The sequence below is a fragment of the Podarcis raffonei genome, chromosome 2 (genome assembly GCF_027172205.1).
Source record: "Podarcis raffonei isolate rPodRaf1 chromosome 2, rPodRaf1.pri, whole genome shotgun sequence".
NCBI classification, from domain to species: Eukaryota; Metazoa; Chordata; class Lepidosauria; order Squamata; family Lacertidae; genus Podarcis; species Podarcis raffonei.
This window is the reverse complement of record NC_070603.1, coordinates 84,561,552-84,581,102: the sequence shown is the minus strand read 5'-3', so window position 1 is coordinate 84,581,102 and position 19,551 is coordinate 84,561,552. Positions and strand designations below refer to the sequence as shown.

At 49.8% G+C, this 19,551-nt stretch overlaps 1 protein-coding gene across 3 annotated transcripts in view; it reads right to left on the bottom strand.

Moving 5' to 3' along the window:
- CELSR3 (cadherin EGF LAG seven-pass G-type receptor 3) overlaps positions 1–18,974 on the bottom strand; it is an 87,449-nt gene extending 68,475 nt beyond the window's left edge. For 2 of the 3 annotated variants that reach the window (XM_053377933.1, XM_053377934.1), the window contains exon 1: positions 14,693–18,973. In XM_053377933.1, coding sequence (XP_053233908.1) covers positions 14,693–18,743 — 4,051 coding nt within the window. In that variant the 5' untranslated portion in view covers positions 18,744–18,973. Of the gene's footprint in view, positions 1–14,692 lie in introns of all 3 variants that reach the window. The other variant, XM_053377936.1, reaches the window with a different exon arrangement.
- Positions 18,975–19,551: the final 577 nt, after the last annotated feature.

Below are 19,551 nucleotides of genomic sequence, written 5' to 3'. Positions count from 1 at the left end.
CCCTTCTTCTTCTTTTGTCCTTTAAAGAGTGAGATTTCCTTTGGCAGCCCTGGAAAATTCCAGAGGAAGCCTCAGGTGCTGGCACCAACCACCCCTGGAGCTCTGGAGATAAGACAGAGCTGGTGGAAGGGGGGTGGGAATGTGTGGAGGGAGGAATAAGAGAGCAAGGGAGGAATAAGAGAGCAAATAGAGGCACCGGTGCAATAACACAGGAACTAATCTTCTCGATGGCGGAGTCAGAGATGTAGGGGGTGTGGAGCACAGGGGGCTTTCATTTCTCCTTTGAATCATCCCTTTTTAAGCCTCATGTGGAACCAAAGCAGGAAATTCTGCTGTGCATCCTCATGCCTTGAGAAAGACATTTCCCCACCCCCACCTACTCCTCTGCCTCAGGGAAAGAAATACAGTTAAGTAATTCTAAATCTGGACTTCATGGTCTTGGGGTTGCTTTGGGGCCTGTAGGTGCACTTACAAACTGGAGGGTCTGCCTTCGACATCTGAGATGCTTCTTCTATTCTTGTGATTGTGCTGTTATAAAATTTTAGGGTGCACACACATAGCAGATACACACTCCACAGTAAACCCAGTCCTTCACCCTTCAAAACTGAGGAAATATTCCCTGAGAAAATTACACTTTATTTTAGCGCATAGAACAACCCACATCTTGTCTCTTCTAATGACTCTAAATATTTCCTCCTCAGCCATGAAGCCTAACCAGCCTCACAGGGTTGTTGTGAGGATAAAACATGTATACATGTACAGTGGTACCTCAGGTTACAGATACTTCAGGTTACAGACGCTTCAGGTTACAGACTCCGCTAACCCAGAAATAGTATCTCGGGTTAAGAACTTTGCTTCAGGATGAGAACAGAAATCGTGTGGCGGCAGCGGGAGGCCCCATTAGCTAAAGTGGTACCTCAGGTTAAGAACGGTTTCAGGTTAAGAACAGTCCTCCAGAACTAATTAAGTTCTTAACCCGAGGTACCACTGTAATAATAAACAAACTACCAATTCATTTAAAAGAATAGACATATGGCCTGTGATACCAGATTATATCATATCTATATGCTACTCCTCCTGTAGGCACCTCAGATTGACATACAGGGGGATTCTCATGCAGATTCCCAACAGGGATTTACCAGATTAAGATGTATTCAAATGCTTACAACGTAACAGCAGCACCACACACCCAAGCACCGTCCAATTGCTCTGTGGGCAGATCATCCATCCCACTGTGGGAGAGATGCACAACTTCCCTGTTTGGATATTACACCAGAAGAAGGACAACAACAAACACAAGTAATTCTACTTTTCGATGTGGCATCCAAAGATCCACTTCCTGGTTCTCGCCTCCCAAAGAACAAAGAGAAACACTTTCCCTGGGCCTCACGTTGCACCTCACCCGCTGCTCCTCCATGCTCACCCCTGACCCCACACGTGGCCTTGTTCCCAGAGGCCCAGCCACCTCTTCTTCCCGCCCCTTTCTGGAGCCGCCTGTTCCTGCCCTTTGCGGAACAGACAGCTACAGTGCCCACTCCCACTCCTCACATCTGGGCCAGGCAGCACCTTATCGATAGCAAACATTGATTTGCCCCAGCAGGTCACAGTGTGTCAGGGATCACTGCTGCTGCTGCACAAGGATGGCTTCTGGTTATGGCAGTGGGTTTAAATGAAGGATGGAAACAACTGAACGATGCTCGGTGGACCTGGGTAAACTTTCCATATAGAAGTTCCTGCTTTCAAACCCTGGCACTGACAACTTAGGGACACCAGGAGGATGGGCTGGAGAAATCACCTGCCCAAGACTCTGGGAGGGGCTGACAGGCAGAGAGTAAGCAGGACAGCACTAGGTGGACCATTAGGCTGACAGGGGGGCTGCTGATGCCTCTGATGCAGCAAAATAGAGAAGAAAAAAGCCTTCCCCACGCAGAGCATGGCATTACTCATTCTGCAAAGCAAGCTGCAGAGCAGAAACTGCCTTCCTGAGCATCTCAAGCAGTGAGGTTGGGAGGCAATCAACCTTTTAGTGTGCCATCACCTACTCTCTGGAACCCATGAATATTAGACACCATCTGGTCCTTTAATTAATCGTTTCCTGATGGCCCTTTAATTAGTTGTTTCCTTCTTGTAGCCCAAGCAACCTTACTATTTATATTTTATCATAGTTGTGCAATTGTGATGATGATGATGATGGGAAGAAGAAGAAGAAGAAGAAGAAGAAGAAGAAGAAGAAGAAGAAGAAGCAGCAGAAGAAGAATGGGACTGCTTAGGCTTTGAGTAAAAGGTAAAGGTAAAGGTACCCCTGCCCGTACGGGCCAGTCTTGCCAGACTCTAGGGTTGTGCGCTCATCTCACTCTATAGGCCGGGAGCCAGCGCTGTCCGCAGACACTTCCGGGTCACGTGGCCAGCGTGACAAGCTGCATCTGGCGAGCCAGCGCAGCACACGGAACGCCGTTTACCTTCCCACTGGTAAGCGGTCCCTATTTATCTACTTGCACCCGGGGGTGCTTTCGAACTGCTAGGTTGGCAGGTGCTGGGACCGAACGACGGGAGTGCACCCCGCCGCGGGGATTCGAACCACCGACCATACGATCGGCAAGTCCTAGGCGCTGAGGTTTTACCCACAGCGCCACCCGCGTCCCCAGGCTTTGAGTAGGAAGCAACTAATTAAATGGCCAGTTGTGCCTGGAAGTTGCCCATAATGATTTATTAAAGATTCAGTAGCAAAGAGAAGTCACAGTTGCATTTTGCCACTCCATATAGGCCCTGTGGTTGTCTTTAAAGTGCCATGTCACACAACTCAGCCACAGGACTGAGCTGCCATTGGATGCCCTGATGGATGGACTTTACAGAAAGCAACCTTGCTTCTCAGCCTCTCTGTGGCTTTTCATGGTATCCCCCTGGACTGGCTTCATAGAATGGAAACTGAGGAAAGGAACTGTGTTACAGTGGTTCCGGCCCTTCCTATGGAACTGAGTCCAGACAGGAGCATTGGGAGAACGATTTCTGCTTCCTTGGTGGTTCTGTCCCTAGGACTACTGAATATTTCTATGAAGCTGCTGGCAGTGGTCATTAGGAGTCTTGGGGCAAGGGACCATCAGTATACTGACAACACTGAGCTCTATTTCTCCATAGCATCTGACTCAGGAGAGGCTGTGTGAGCCATGGACCAGTGTTTGGATGCAGTGGTGGAAGAAAGAAGATAAGCTGAGCTTGAATCCTGGCAAGACTGTGGCACTGTGCATGAGTGGTTCCTTTGGCAGAGAAACTGGTCAACTCCCTGCCCTGGATGGGGCTGCACCCCCTCTGAAGGAGCAGCTACACAGTTTGGGGGTGCTTCTGGACCCAGCTCAGTCACTGGAGGCCCAGGTAGTCTTGGTGGGTAGAAGCATCTTTTACCACCTGCGATTTCTGCAATAGCCACAGCAGTCCTGGACCGGGAAGGCTTGACTGCAGTAGTTCACTGTGCTATTTTGAATGCCCGCTTAGAACATTTTTATTTAGGCTTGCCTATCCAGACACATAAAAAGGGACACTGGTGGCGCTATGGTCTAAACCACAGAGCCTAGGGCTTGCTGATCAGGAGGTCGCCAGTTTGAATCCTTGCAACAGGGTGAGCTCCCGTTGCTCAGTCCCTGCTCCTGCCAACCTAGCAGTTCAAAAGCACGTCAAAGTGCAAGTAGATAAATAGGTACCGCTCCGGCGGGAAGGTAAATGGCGTTTCCGTGCACTGCGCTGGCTCGCCAGCAGCAGCTTAGCAATGCTGGCCACATGACCCAGAAGCTGTACGCCAGCTCCCTCGGCCAGTAAAGCGAGATGAGCGCCACAACCCCAGAGTCATTCACGACTGGACTTAACGGTCCGGGGTCCCTTTACCTTTACTGTATCCAGACACATCAAAGCTACACGTTTTATTTCTTTTTAACTGCTGCAGCTGTTAACCATCTTTTGAACATTTCATAATGCCTGCTTTCTATCTATAATTTTAATACTTTATATTTTTGTAAACTGCTTAGAGGTTTTGTTGTTGGTTTTACAATCAAGCAGTCTATAGATAGTCTTAAATATAAAAATAAAAATAAATGGAGGGGCAACAGAGAGAACATTGGATTGTAGGGATTCGACGGCGATGTCATCTGGCTCTTCTGTAAGAAGTGAGCGAACAAATTAAACCCACCTAGGAGAAAATGGCTTGGAAAGCAACGCATATCAGCACTCATCGAATATCTTGTAAAGTGGGGAGGAGAACAGCATTTACCACACATTCAGTTCTGGACAGAGGTCTCTAGGATTAAGGGAGCGGTCAATTCTTCTGACCAATTCATTCCCCGCATAGCTCCGAGCACATAGTGGTAAGCTGGCAATCTCGCAAGCTTTCTTGGGAACAATGCGTCATCATGAAACACTGTGTGCAAGCAAGGAGATCTTGTGGGCAGAACAGGTGCATGTGCACATGCAGAAGCACACACGCAAATGTACGCTACGAGGGTTATTTTTAGGGGCTGTGTTACGTTGCGAGTAGCGCTTGCAGTGCAATCCTGACTGGTAGCTCCGGCCTCTTGCCCAGACTCACAATCTGTTCAACATTAAAGGGAAGCAGATGGTTAAGAGGAGGACCCCCTCCCCCCTCCCCACCTTTCAATCGACACACAAAGGCAGCCCAAAGCCTGCTGGAAGCCCCAACCCCCCCAGGAGTAATTTTAATCAGAGAGCCTCAGCCATTCTCGACAAACGCAGGCCCTGGCAACTGATGAAGAGCCAGAGGCTGGTGAATATTCATGTCCCTCTCCCACAGGGAGCTTCCTCAACATGTAGTTGCAGGCGCACGAAGACAGGCACAGCAAGTGGTTGCATGGACAGGTCACGGTGGCTTTCGCCGAACATTTATGCGCATCTAGAGTGGGGTTATGGTTGCAGAGAGCTAAGCGGAATGTTCCTCTGCTCCTGGGATATTACAGGAGTGAGCCCAGGCAGGACTTGGTGGCAAAGGGAGCATCCACACTTATGCTTGTCCCCTGCCTAGAAATCCTGCTTGTCCCATGTTCTCTAGGCATGGCTCTGAGCATTTTTGCCCTTTCCCTTTAGCATTAAATCAGAGCTAATGTCAATCCGGAGAAAACCCAATTGACGTTTGCTGATTCAGCAGTAAGCAGGGGCTTCGCCGGGGGAAAGCGGCAGGGCAAGTAGAAGTGCGGATGAGCCCAGGGGTGAAACTAGGCTTTATTTCATCTGGGTCAAAGACTCAGTTTGGCACTCCCAGCATGCACATTTGCGTACACACACATCTTGACACATTTGACTGTGCCTGCAGCTTATAAGCTTCAGCTTGGTAGGAACTGGCTGCAAATTAATTCTGGGAGGTGTCTTCCCTTCTCCCCTCCCCTCTCCCAATTAACCTCTGTCTCCAGGGTCTGTCCCTGCGACATCACCAGGGGCCACCCCTTGGTCTCAGGTTTGGATCCTGAAATCTCAGGGTCAGGGATGCTGCTGATCTGTCAACCCCATTTCCCATTTCCTGTTTTGGTGGCCATCTTAGAAGTAGTTTTCAGAAGATACTCTGTGAACCTTTTGGGCTAAAGGGTGGGCTATTAATGCCTTGGAGGCTTCACCCAGGGCAAAAAACCCCCACCCCAGCTAGCACCCCCTGTAGCCACCCCTTGTAGCCATGGCACTGGATGAGCCAGTGGATCCGTGGCACTGGTTGATACAAATGGGGAAAGGGATCAATGCTCAACTGCTTTGATCAATTCCCCCAGGAAGGAAGCTCCTCTTCGTCTCCTTACAAAACATACACAGGCCACATGCTAAATGCGGGTGGATGCGCACATGCATCACTGCATGGTCCATTGACGCTCTCCCTTAAAAGACAACAAGAGTGATTACATTTTCTCAGCCTAGCCTAGAACAGAATAATAATAATAATAATAATAATAATAATAATAATAATAATATATAATAATAATTTATTATTTCTACGATGCCCATTTGGCTAGGTCTCCTCAGCCACTCTGGACGACTTCCAACAGAAGGTTAAAAATACATTAAAACATCAGTTATTAAAAACTTCCCTAAACAGGGCTGCCTTCAGATGTCTTGTAAATGTCAGATAGTTGTTTATTTCTTTGACATCTGATGGGAGGGTGTTCCACAGGGCGGGTGCCACTACCACTACCACAGAAGTCAGCAAATCAGTTGCATTCAGTGAAATGGCTGCTGATGCAAAAGGGGAAGGCCCAAACCGGACGTCATTGAAATCTATGATAAGCCTGAACCCACTCAATTTACCTCTCCAGTCCATTGTTTCTAGAGGAAGTTGGGGTTTTTCACACAAGAACTCTGCCCAATCTAAAATCCACACTTGGAATAAAAATCCAGCTGTGTTCATATCTGTAGGGTGGCCAGATTGACTAAAAGGTAAAGGTAAAGGAACCTCTGACAATTAAGTCCAGCCGCAAACAACTCTGGGGTTGTGGCGCTCATCTCGCTTTACAGGCCAAGGGAGCCAGCACTTGTCCGCTTCCACAGACAGTTTTTCCGGGTCATATGGCCAGAATGACTAAGTCGCTTCTGGTGAAACCAGAGCAGCGCACGGAAATGCCGTTTACCTTCCCGCCGGAGCTGTACCTATTTATCTACTTGCACTTTGACATGCCTTTGAACTGCTAGGTTGGCAGGAGCTGGGACTGAGCAACGGGAGCTCACCCTGTCACAGGGATTTGAACCGTGACCTTTTGATAGGCAAGCCCAAGCAGCCCATTGGTTTAACCCACAGCGCCACCCGCGTCCAGATGGACTACTACACCCTTAATAGTTGTGCGGAGGAGGGGTTTGGGGCAGGGGTAACTTGTGGTTCAGCACTAGCAACTCGATAGTGGAAGACCTTCAGAGTATCTAGAAAATCAAATCAGGAAGGTTGAACCCCAACTGGTCCCAGTCCTAGGTAGGGCTGGACCACCTGGTATATGACCCTCTTAGTGCAACATGAGAAGATAGTCCAAAGACTTCTAGGAATACCCTCTCACCTCTCATGCCTGCCCATCTTGCAAGCTGCTGTTTGGCCTGGCAGAGGAGATAACTGCACACCATTTCTGATCTGGCAGGTGCCACCCCTGGCACAAATAATACTTTTGTGCTGGGAAAGGCACTTGATATGTGAGGATTGGAGCAAGAGCTGGGGTTGCTTTTTTGGCTTCGCAGTGTTATTTCCTGCGCAAATGTTTGTCGGGGGTGTTTAATGCTAGGCCACTTTGACACCATCCCTGCCAATTGGCACCTATGAAATGAAGTGACACATTTGCTCATACATACAGATAGATAGATATGTGGGATCTATGCACCACCGTCAAATCATACACCTGATTATGCACATGAGCACTTTCAGGAGCAGCTGCAAGGAGGAAAGCAACTGGGAAATGGGGCTGATCTTGTCCTAACATTTGCACTAGCTGGTTCCCTTTTCATGCCGTTCACATGCTACAGTGACTGGTAAAGGAGATTGGTCTTGGCTCGACGGCATTTCTATTTTTCAACACACACTGAGTGCTGGGAAACGATGCCTCTTGGCGGATCGGTTTACCCAGGGCAATTGGACTACACACAAAAGAGCACTCTAGCCTTGACAAAAGGATGCTGTGGCCATGAATTTGTGTCCAAGTGGATGGAACTAATTGGTCCCTAATGCGGGACCATCCATATTGGCTTTTGAGTACGGAAGCACTCCAGGGGACAGTTAACGGTGTGTGGTTATAACTGTGCAATGTTTTAGCCCTACATCAGAATAATTTCAGCAGGATGTGCTCCCCCCACCCCAACCCCCATCCCCACCAGGACTAAGAGCTTTTCCTCTTCCATATACAGCATTAAATCCAAGTCGCAGCAGTAGTGACAGCAACAAGAATGTGGGATGCCAGACTGCCACTGTTTTCAAGAAAAAGTTTAGATTTGTACAATTTAAACTGATTAAAGCACTCTAGCACTGGTGCAAGAAATCCACTTTAAAAACAACAACAGACAACCCAGCAGACTTCTTGTGGTTAGGAAAGCACACTGGAAATGAATGAATGATTAATGGGAAGACACATAAACACCCTGCAAGCAAGTCGCGATGGATGCTCCCCAAAGACTGGACTAACTTTTGTTTAAGTTTTGTGCAAGCAAATCAGGATGGATTCTGTATAAGCAGTTCACCTGGAGGCGCCCATAATTGCCCAGGCAGGCACGAAGCATATCACACACAGAGACCAATGATTTTCAGGTCATAAAAGAAGGGAAATGACTCATCTTTCAAGCCTGTATGTTTTCATGGGATTTTTGTGGACTAAACTCGCAATCCTAAACACATGTACCAGGATGTCAACTAACCAAATTTAATTGCCTTATACCTCTGGGTTAAAATGCTTCCGATTGCTCACTGCCCCATGAAAAAAAGAGGAATGGCAAAAACAAAAGCTGCTTGTTTTTGAAGCAAATGCTTCTTTGCTTGGCCCCCCCCCCTTGTTATTTTCTTCTGCAAGGCATCCACAGCTCTTTAAAGTTCCTGGTGATTATTTGGGGGAATTAAGCGATTTTGCAAATCAGGTCAAATTTGGCTTTCACGATGCATTATTACTAATTTAATTAAAGTGCCTCTTGCCTTGGAAACTTTAAATGCAGAGATTAAAACACACAATCCAAGGACACTACAAAACTGTTAATTAACAGCTAACCTAAATACATGCAGCTTGCATGACACCCTGAAAATGACTAGCCTGGAGCTCTGGCAGACCTACAAGGGAGCAAATCCCAAAGATGGGACCCCTCCAGAGAAACATCTGGCACAAAACAGAGGGTGAACTCAGCTCCAGGGTAATTTGATTGACTACAGTGGAGAAACACACATGAAGCTTTTCAAGTTGAAGTCTTGACAGCAAGCGCATTCCGCGGGCTCTAGATGTCCATGACAGCTTGAGAATTCCAGATCTTCACATCTTCTACGATGTGAATTTCAGCCATCTCCTCACCCTGATACCTATTTTTAACCGCATCAGGAAAAATCAAGTTGCAGAGGATGGCATGCAGACTTCTGACAGTCCTTGCGGTTCCACATGCAGTCCATAGGATCATTGTCAGTGGTCCTAAGTGACTTCATCCCAGTTTGCATGAAGGAATGATGGAAAGCTGCATGCAACCCGCTGTGGTTTTACAACGCCACTCAAATAATTGACTGACAGCCGAATTCCAGAAGTCGGTTGGAAGGCCTGTGTGGAGCTTTGCCCTTAGGGTTCCCAAGCCAGTTTTCCTGCTTGCTGAATCTCAAGCCCCATGCTAGGCTTGCCAATTGTGCTTGCCAGTGTTATTATACCAGTGGCTGCTGTGGTATACATGGAAAACATTAGTGCACATCTCTGAATTCTAGTGTGTGTGCCAGGGAACCACGACTGGGTCCATGCCTCCCTGACACATACCCACTGGGTGTCTGGAGATGCGCGATGCCTTCCCTGTGCTGCAGACAGCAGTGCAAAACTGGTGCAACCATGAAACCCACGATTGCTGCGTAAAAGGTGAAGCAACCGATCTGGCCCCACCCATGAAGAGTAAGAACTTTGACACAGCTATGCCTGGTAGGGGTGCTGGATTTATTTGGAAGCCAGCGTTGCTGCTGGAAGGGGGGGGGGCAACACCAAAGGGGTGTTTCATGAGCAGAGCACCTAAGCCCCAACAATTGGTGCGCGCAAAAATGGGTCACCTTGTGTCATTGGGACATCAGATGATGGGAAGGGGTTGGCCCCACCCACCTGTCACACTTGGCCCACGGAGCGTGCGTGGAGAAAAGGATCCAGTCAGATCTCTGAACAAGGGGCTACAAAGAAGGAGAAAGGAACTGCATACAGAGTAGGGCTTTTTCTTTTCTTTTCTGTGACTGTCTCATCTTCCTTATAATATCAAGCTTTGCCCTTGGTCTGTTAGAAGTGCTTCCCACCACCAGGCTGGTTAGGCAGCTTTGTATCTCCAGAATTAATTTTTCTAAGCAGCAGCAGCAGACATCCGCTTGCGTTTCCTGTCTCTACGGAACAAGCTCCCGCCTCGGCACTAGCTGTTTTGACATGAGGCCTTTCACAGAAATAATTGAAGAATCTGGGAGGAATCCTGCCCTCCCACTTCCAAGGAAACTCCGTTAGCTGATTCATACTCACTTCCCTTTGGGAAGAATCATTTTGATCGTAGTAATGTAAAGTTTTAGTCAAGCCTATTAGTATGATGCAGCTCATTCTCTCTATTTATCAATAGCTTTATTAAGTCTGTTCCTAAAGGGATAGCATTGGCTTACACCTCTCATTTTAATTCTTCGCATGAACAGGATTAAACCCACTTGTGACAGCATCTTCTGATCCAGCATCAGTAGCTAGGATAGTATACACATTCACCCTGTAATTTGGTGAGCTTAAGGCTATAATCTTAGTATCATGTATATACCATGCTGACTCTCCAAAGTGCTTTACACTTTCAGCACATGGGGGATCTGTGCATGGGTGCTCAACCACATTGCAATGCTCCTCTGGGCCTTCCTGAATTGTTGGGATGTGTCTTTTGAGCTGGGTGGCGATACACACCCTTTCCCCACGGTGGCTCTCTGCTGTGTGAGACCATCTCCATGCGTCCACAGCAAAAGCAGAACCGATGAGTGCTCCAAAAGTGGTGGCACTGAATCAGCTGCTTAGTTGAGAGATGAACCTGGCTTTGTAGCTCTCATAGTCATCGGACGCCATTGGCACCATCAGCAAGAGTGTCTTTTAAAAAGGAGATTGCAGGCACTGGGGCACCTAATCTGGATCACGACCCTGGCATGGAGGGTGGGGACACTTTCCCGCCATTTTGGCCCCAATCCATATCGAGATTTACACACTTACAACTTACTTTTTAAAAAAAGCATTTCGCAGAATTAATAATTTGTCCAGCCTGGACCTCAGTTAAATGTTTCATCTATTGGAAGTTGTTGAGTTCATGGGATGAGAAGGAATGAAAGATAATAATAATAATAATAATAATAATAATAATAATAATAATAATGCTGCAATATTATTGTCGAACGCCTTGGTACTCATATGTTTTGGCACCTGAATGCCGCAAACCCAAAAGTGAGTGCTCTGGTTTGCGAACATTCTTTGGAACCCGAACATCCAACAGGGCTTCCGCGGCTTCTGATTGGCTGTAGGAAGCTCTTGCAGCCAATTGGAAGCCACGCCTTGGTTTTCAAACATTTTCGGAAGTCAAATGGACTTCCAGAACAGATTCTGTCCGAGAACCAAGGTACGACTGTAATAATAACAACAGTTGCTGATCTTTTGAAATAAATGTGTGCTCCATGATACAGACTGAGGCTTGCCATCTTAATTTCTGCATGGGGCCTGTGCATTATTGAGCAAGGTAGTAAGTCTGGGGTTTCCATCCATTAACATCCTTTTTCGTAAATTGCTCCCTCCTCTTCCCTAGACAAGACTAATTGTGCATTGATTCCAGCCACCAGCTCTGGCACGTGTTTCCACTGGATCAACTTGGTATGGGAGGTACTCCAGAAACAATAGATTCTTTTTTAAAAAAAAGAAAAGAAAAAACGCAACAAAAATAAAATCCAGGGATTGCAAGAAGTGCTTGAACAAAATGGCCTGAGCATCCTCAGCCACCACCAGAGCCAACAAAAGGCGCAGTGCTCCCCCCCCGCTCCCCCTACACCTCTCCCCCACCTCCTCGGCTGCCCCCAGGGAGGGCTCCTTTGCCTAATTCCCTTTCCATGCTTCTCCTCGCCTGCATGAGCTTAGCCTTTTCTCTCCTCATTTCCACACTGGAAGCTGGGGAAATGACAACACCGTCCTTTCGAGAGAGCCTTGTTGTTCTAAGGCAGTTTAATGTGAGACCCGAAAATGTGATTTCTCCCTGCCTTTGTGCGGGGTTAAGTGTGTTAGGGAGGCAGAGCCAGCATCAGCAGCGCACCCTGGCAGAAGCATGAAAAGGTCAGCTTAGCTCTCCAGTAATCAGCGCCCAATGCCTGCCTGTGTGCCTGAATACGATATCGCCCTGCCCTGCAGTTACAATTAACCCCTGAAGAACCCCAATCTAGCAATGAGCCCCAGCAGAACACATTGCCCGCACCCCCCATCCTTTTGAAGGAAACAAGGGCTGCCTTTTCCGAGCCCACTCCCTAAATTAGTCGGGGGGGGGGGTTATAGGAGAGGGCTAGATGATAGCTAAGGATGTGGGGAAAGTCATGAATAATGTAAGTCTCCCTAGACACAGCTGGGTAACTAAGCCTGTGAGCCACTGATACATACAACCTCCTTCCTCTGTCTCTCCCCATAAACAGGGGCCTCCTCCCACACCCGTTTGCACAAGTCACAGTTGGGTTATTTGGCATAATTAGGCTCCATTTTCAAGCACACCTATTGCTAGCAACAGAAGGAAGGGGGTGGCCTTACGGAAAGAGCGAAAGATTGGAGCAGCTCAAGCAATCTATGTCCTATTCCTGGCCGTAACGTAGATTTTCCTTGATGGCCTTTGGCTATTGGTGTAATTCTTCTCCTATGACTGCTTCCCACTAATAAAATTAAAATAACATCTCCTTACAGTGCAGGGGAAGTTTTCTAGAGACACATTTGTTTTTTATATGTCTAGACCTGACCTACCAAAGTGCCATCTATGGCATTACACTCAGGCACAAAACTAGTTTATGCCAGTACAGCAAATGGGCCTTTGAAAAATGGACCTGGCAAAATCGATAATGATAAAGGTAACATTAAAAAGGAGTAGGATTAATACCCCAAGCTCATGTTTAGTAGGGGGGCAGGGAGGACAAAGAAGGGACTGGAGCCAAGACAGACGTGCTGACATGTTAACATGACCAATTAAGTGAATTAAATGAAAAAGAGCAGTTTTGATGAAATCTGACCATCAGGCCAAATCCTGATGAAGATGAGTGAGCTGTGGCTTGGGCAAAGCCTGTTAAGACTCCAAATGGCACTGGGAACAATTTTCCATCTTACAGCAAGGGGGGGACTGATGTTTTCAGTGCCTAGGTCTGAGGCAGCATCTAAGAGCCAGCTAGAGTAATATCAGTTTGGCCATGGGGGATCAACTTGTTTTTAAGAGAAAACTCCAAAGCATTCAATTATGTGTACCTGAGCCGTGAGAGAGAGGGAGTCAAGACCTTGAGAAAGGCAGCTGATCCATAGGCTTAGAGATGCATTTAATGGACATGTCTAGCATGGGATTCTTAAAAGAAGAGGAGCTGGGGTTGAATATATGACCAGATGTCATGTCTTCTGTCCCAGAAGCCTTTAACTCTCAAAGCCAGATGTGCAAAGGCTGTTATTGGGCAAGGGAAAGACAGCCCGATTAAGCTCAGAGCCACTCTCTTCATTACTACTTCCTCTTTTAAGGCTGAGCCCTGACATCCTAGACAATTCCGAGGCTAAGTTCTAATTGGCATTCAAATATATTACAAAAAAAACTAATGGGTTGGCACTTTCTTTTCTTCTTCTTTTTGCATTTTGCTAGCAAGGCAGCTTGCAAAAGTAACTCCGCCTTGCCATGGTTTGCAGGTGGGAAAGCTGAGGTCTGGAAGATGGGAGACTTGTTGGTATATGCTTGAGGGTAATAAGCCATCATTGCCATCACGGTATCCCTAAGCCAATTTAAAAGGAACTCCCTTCAGCATGGCAACAAGAGTAGATCTTTCCATGCCGCTCAGTTCCTCGCTGGGAAGGCCAGAATGACAGATAGTCATGGACAGTTGCACCAAATCTCAGAACAAAATCCTTTCCCCCCCACCCCCTGTCTGCAGCCAAGGTACTTTTTGGTGCTGAGCATGTTAACCACTGTGCCAGAAACCCACAAGCCCTGTGGAAACTGTGGTAGTCATCATGCTGCTTCCAGCTAGTCCAGGCTAGTTCAATGGAAGGCTGGGAGATTTAAAATCAACAGAGGAGCATGGTCTGAACAAAACAGCAACCGTGCCTCAGAAATCCTGCACTAGGTGGTATCCTTTTCTCTGGGCAACCCTTAACCTGCTCCCTCCCTCTTTCCCACCCAATTCCAATTAAGTTCCACAGCTGTGGGGAAAGCTCCTAGGAAAGCAAAGCTCTCCAGGCTACATCACTTGTTGCAACCAAACCCAGATGCAGATTCTCCTCTTGCAAAGGCCTTGCTGGAACACACTCTACATTTAGTGAGCTGTTTCCAGCACTGAACAAAAGAAAGCCAAGAAAAGAGCCGGGAAGCCACTCCAGCCATTCCCCCCCCTTTTTTAATCCTCCCCGCAACAAGCAGGTTTGTCTCAGCCCATTTGCATCCGTTCTCCCTTCCTTTGTGTGCACTTTATCTAATTTAGATTGTAAACTCTTCAGGGCAGGAACCTGGCTCTGCCTAATAAATTATGAAATGAGTCTGCCACGAGATAATAGCGAGCAATCAAATCTTGCCTTTTTGGTAGCCCACTGAGCTATTACGCCCTAAAGGAAGCAGGGGGAAAATAAATAAAAGATCCACCAGCATAATTACCATCAAAGTCTCTCCCCTTCCCCCTTATCCTCCACCCCTGGCATAATGGTCCAGTACTGAGAGTCTGGCACCGTTTAACACGGCTAAAAGGCTGGCCCAGTTGTCATAAGTCAAGGAAATGCAACCTTTCCACAGTCACCAAAAGCACTGAAACTGCCTTTACCTGTGACGGTCACCAGCATGGAGGCCACCAAAGGACGATTGTTATCCAGCTTGCGACTCAGCCGGAGTTCCCCACTAGTCTGGTTGACAATCAACAAGTGCAGCTCATTTCCTCGTTCAAAGGCGTAGAACAGTCTGTCAGATGCATCTGGGTCATACGCAGGGATCTTCCCTATAACCCCAGAAGGGAAGGTGTTGGATTTGTTGGAGACGTAGTTGTTAAAGAGAATCTGGAAGTTTTTAAGGATGGGGCTGTTATCATTCTGGTCAATGAGCTTGATGTGGACTGTGGCTCTGCTGACCAGGGGGGCAGAGGTGGCCTGGACTACAATCACATACTCTGCCTTGCTCTCATAGTCCAGGTCAATCAGGGCTGTGAGCTCACCCGAAAATATGTCCATCTGGAAAATTTCAGGGATGTTGCCTTCCACAATCTGATACATGATCTGTGCATTGGGCCCTTCATCTGGATCAACAGCTGTAATCTGAGCCACCACAGAGCCCACAATGCTATTTTCCTTCACTAAAACCTCGAACTCTTCAGCTGGGAAGACAGGAGCATTGTCATTCACATCTTGCACGGTAACTTGAATATGGACAGGTGTCCTCTGGGGAGGGATGCCTCTGTCCACGGCATAGGCAGTGAGTTCGTAGACCGGGATGCTCTCCCGGTCCAGTCTGCGGACAGTGCGGATAATCCCAGACGTGGGTTCTATTGTGAAATCTCCATCCCCATCATCCCCATTCTGGAAGGTGTACTGCACTCGTCCATTGGCATGGGCATCCCGGTCCGTGGCGGAGATCTGGAGCACGCTGGTGAAGGGAGGGCTGTCTTCCGAGATGATGCCTTGGTAGTGAGCACTAACAAACTGAGGGGCATTGTCATTGACATCGTTCACCATGATTTCTACATAGGTGGTGTCTGCTTTCTGAGGGATGCCGTTATCTTTGGCTGTAATGGCCAGGGTGTAGGTCACTTGGTCCTCATAATCCAACTGTGCTTGCAACGTGATGGCACCAGTGTCTGCATCAATGCGAAACTGAGGAATGTTGTCCTCCAAGTAGTAGGTAATCCTGGCATTTTCCCCTACATCATCATCAGTGGCACTGATCACCACCACAGTGCTGCCGACAGGGCGGTCCTCGTTAACACTTACTGAGTAATGGGCGCTCTGGAACACTGGCCGATGGGTGTTGGCATCAGTGATGTTGATATGGACATGACAAGTGTCGTGCAAAGTCCGGTCGGAGGCTGTCACTGTCAGCACAAAGCGCCTCTCCTGCTTGTAATCCAGGGGCAAAGAGAGGGTGATTAGTCCCACTCCTGCCTGAGTACTGATGGCAAAACGGTTCCGGGTGTTCCCACCTGTTACCTGATAGCTGATGGCACTGTTCACATCCCGGTCAATTGCCGTGACACTCAGAACACTGGTCCCCACGGAAGCATCTTCGTTGAGACGGATAAAATATTCTTTCTGGGTAAATTCAGGCCGATTGTCATTTACATCCATTACAGTGATAGTGACACTTGCAGAGGCAGACAACGCAGGGGAGCCGTGATCCCGGGCCTCTACTCCAAAGAAGTAGTGCTCCACCGTTTCTCGATCCAAGGGGCCACTCACAGTAATCCACCCAGTGGCACTGTTCACCACAAAGGGGGTGTCAGATGAGACCCCAGTGAGTTTGTACTCCAGGCGAGAGTTCTCTCCATAATCTGCATCCACAGCCTGGATGTGGATCACCGAGTGGCCAAAAGGGGCATTTTCTAACACTGATATTTGAAAAGGGGTGCTGACAAAGATGGGAGCATGATCATTGATGTCCACTACTTGGATGCTGATCATGCCTGTGTTGTTGGACAGAGGAGGCCGCCCTGCATCCTGGGCACGTATCCTCAGTGCATATTCCCGCTCAACCTCAAAATCCAAAGGAGCCACTACCTGTATTTCCCCAGTCACACTGTCAATGGAAAACTGGCCCCTGCTGTTCCCACTGATGATGTTATAATGAACTAAAGCATTATTGTCTTTGTCCAAGTCAGTGGCAGTAACTCTCAAAATTTCCGAGTGGGGTCTGATATCCTCTCTTACCTGGACTATGTACCGCTTCTCACTGAACTGTGGGACATTGTCATTCTCATCAAGGACTGTGATATAGACTCTAACTGTGGCCGATCGAGGGCCAGGCTCCTTACCTTGATCATTTGCCTCCACCACTAAAGAATATTTCTCCATTTTCTCCCTGTCCACTTGCCCACTGGTGGTGATCAGCCCTGACCGGGAGTCTATTTCAAAGACAGAGTGAGCTGCTTGCTCATTTACAAAACGATATCTGATGTTGGCATTGGGTGGGGAGTCCACATCTGTGGCCCTCAGCTGTAAGATAGGGTAGCCCTCTTCAACATTTTCTCGGATAGTCTCTCTGTACTCACTCTGCTCAAATACTGGATTGTGGTCATTCCTGTCTGCCACTGTAATGGCAACCATGGTGGTGGCAGAAAGACGGGGAGCCCCGTGATCCACCGCAGTTACTCGAAAGTAGTGCAGGTCCATATTTTCTCTGTCCAAAACTTCAGTGGTGGTGATGAGGCCATTTTGGGAATCGATACTAAACAACTCCAGGGACCTGCTGTTCATCAGGGCATCCATGGAATAGAGCAGGCGCCCACCTTCACCTGAATCGGGGTCTTGGGCTGCCATCGTGATCACAGGGGTCCCGGGAGGCTGGTTTTCGGCCACTTGGACCTGGTAATTATACTGAGGGAAGAGCGGGTGGCGATTGGCTGCTCTCCGAGTCCTTAGCAAAGGGAGCAATGCCCCCTCTCTCCTCCGTTTCTTGGCACACGAGGAATGGGTTAGCTCATTCTGCATAGTTGGGTGAGTAGGTTTTAGCGGCAGGTAGGGAAAGAAGTCTGGAGTGGAGGGACTCCTAAAACCCACGCCGAAACAAAGAGTTTGTAAACAGCCTTTGGTGGAGTCGAGCGGGTGGAAGAGAAGGCAGAGCTCCGGCTTCCTCCGTTCTCCGTCTGGGTGGGCGCCCAGCGAGACGCCGGGAGCTGTCCTGCGCGGTGGTGGTGCTGAAACAGCTCCTGCCCAGCCTCTCCCTCCCCAAGGCTGGAGGCAGCATTGCTCCTGGCCGGCTCCGCAGCACTCGCCGCCGGCACAGCGACGAGAAGCCCCCGGGTGCCCCGCTTGCCCCGCGCGGAGCTGGAGGCAGGTCAGCAAGGCGAGCCACCCGCAGAAGGGCGAGCGGGAAAAAGAAGGGAGGCGCATTCTCGAGAGCCAAAGGGGCTTCGCCGGCGTCGCGGCTCCTCTCGTCGCTCTTGTGTCGGATCTCAGCAGCCCACGCGGGTCCGTGTCGTTCCACACGCGGGGAAATCTTTGCCCGCAGAGGCGCACTCGCCGGCTCCGGGTGTGGAGACCCGGTGCGCGCAGGCGGGATTGGGATGGGGCCGCCCGGCTAGTCTCTCTATAAGCTCCATTGTCCGGCTTTCCGACGCCGGGCTTGCAAGGGCTGGAGAAGGTGCCCGCCTGCTCCCAGTCCGCCCCGAGCCTGGCTCGCTGGAGAAGGCATTCCCGGGTAGTCCGGTGGCACCACCACGCCGGGCGTGGGGGATCCGGAAGAAGTGCTGAAGCGTTTATAATCCACAAGCAGCGGGAGCAGCTGCCCCACGCCCCCGGGGCGCTCGCTGGACGCCGGCTCCTCTTCTTATCCGGCGGTGGGGTCACGTAGCCAGCCCAGGAGGCACCGCCGGCCCCCGGCGGGGGCTGAGAGAAGGTGCCGTCGCAGCCCCAGCCGCCCCCTCGGGCACTGGCTACGGAGGAGGCTCCCCACCGTCCGACGAGAGCGCAGCAGCGCAGCTCGCAGCTCGGCCCTCCCGGCGCAGCCAAGCGGGCGCAGCCCAAGCCCCCTCTGTCCGACGGCTCCCCCAGGCTGAGGGGAAACAAAGGGAGGAGAAGGAGCAGCAGCAGCCCCAGCCGGCGGCACTGGCGAGGACGGCGGCGGCGGCGGTTTGGTAGTCCCGGCTGCTGCTGCTGCCGCCGTTCAGCCATGGTCCCTCGGCCCCTTCCCCGCCCCCCTGCCCGGGCCTGGCGCTGCTCCGGCCCCGCCTCGCCTCTGGCTCTGCCCCCTTCTCCGCCTGCGCCGCCGCCGCCACCACCATCTATCTAGAAGCGGCGGCGGCTCCTGCCTTCCCTGCGGGCCTGGCTGCTCCGCGGCGGCGGCTGCAGCATCGCCTCCTCCCGCAGCCCCAACATGGCTCCCGGCTGCCCCGATGGTCCGCTCCGCCCTCCCTCCCACTCCCTGCCGTGGTAGCGCCCACCCGTCTGGCGTAGGCGGCTGAAGCCACCGCCTCCGCCATCTTCGCTGTGGGCAGGTGGGATCGGAAGGGAAGGGGCTGGAGGAGGAAGAGGAGGAGGAGGGGTCGTCTGGCAGAGGCTGGCGGAAGGTCTCGTCGGGGCTGGAAGGGGGCGTGCCCGCCGCGACGCCGGGCTTGGCTAAGCGCTCCGAGGGCGCCGAGAGCTGTCCGACGTGCTGATCTAGAACTATGCTTTGGGCTGTTTAGGAAATAGGTGGGGTCTCCGCTGGAGTTGTTTGGGGAGAATTAGATGGGGTAGAACGCGCCATCAAGACGCTGGTGTAGAGGCAAGGAGCGGACTGTTTTGAGAACTCGATCTCATTGCTTTGGCCCTAGGGGCATATGTTCAAAGTTCTCACAATGCAAGGTTATCCTGTAGCACAATCTAAACAGTTTTTTGTACACACACAGGTAGGGTGAAGTGGGTACCCACCTGTTTAATGCAGGCATGCAAAAGGTAAAGAAGGTTAAGGTAAAGGACCCCTGGATGGTTAAGTCCAGTC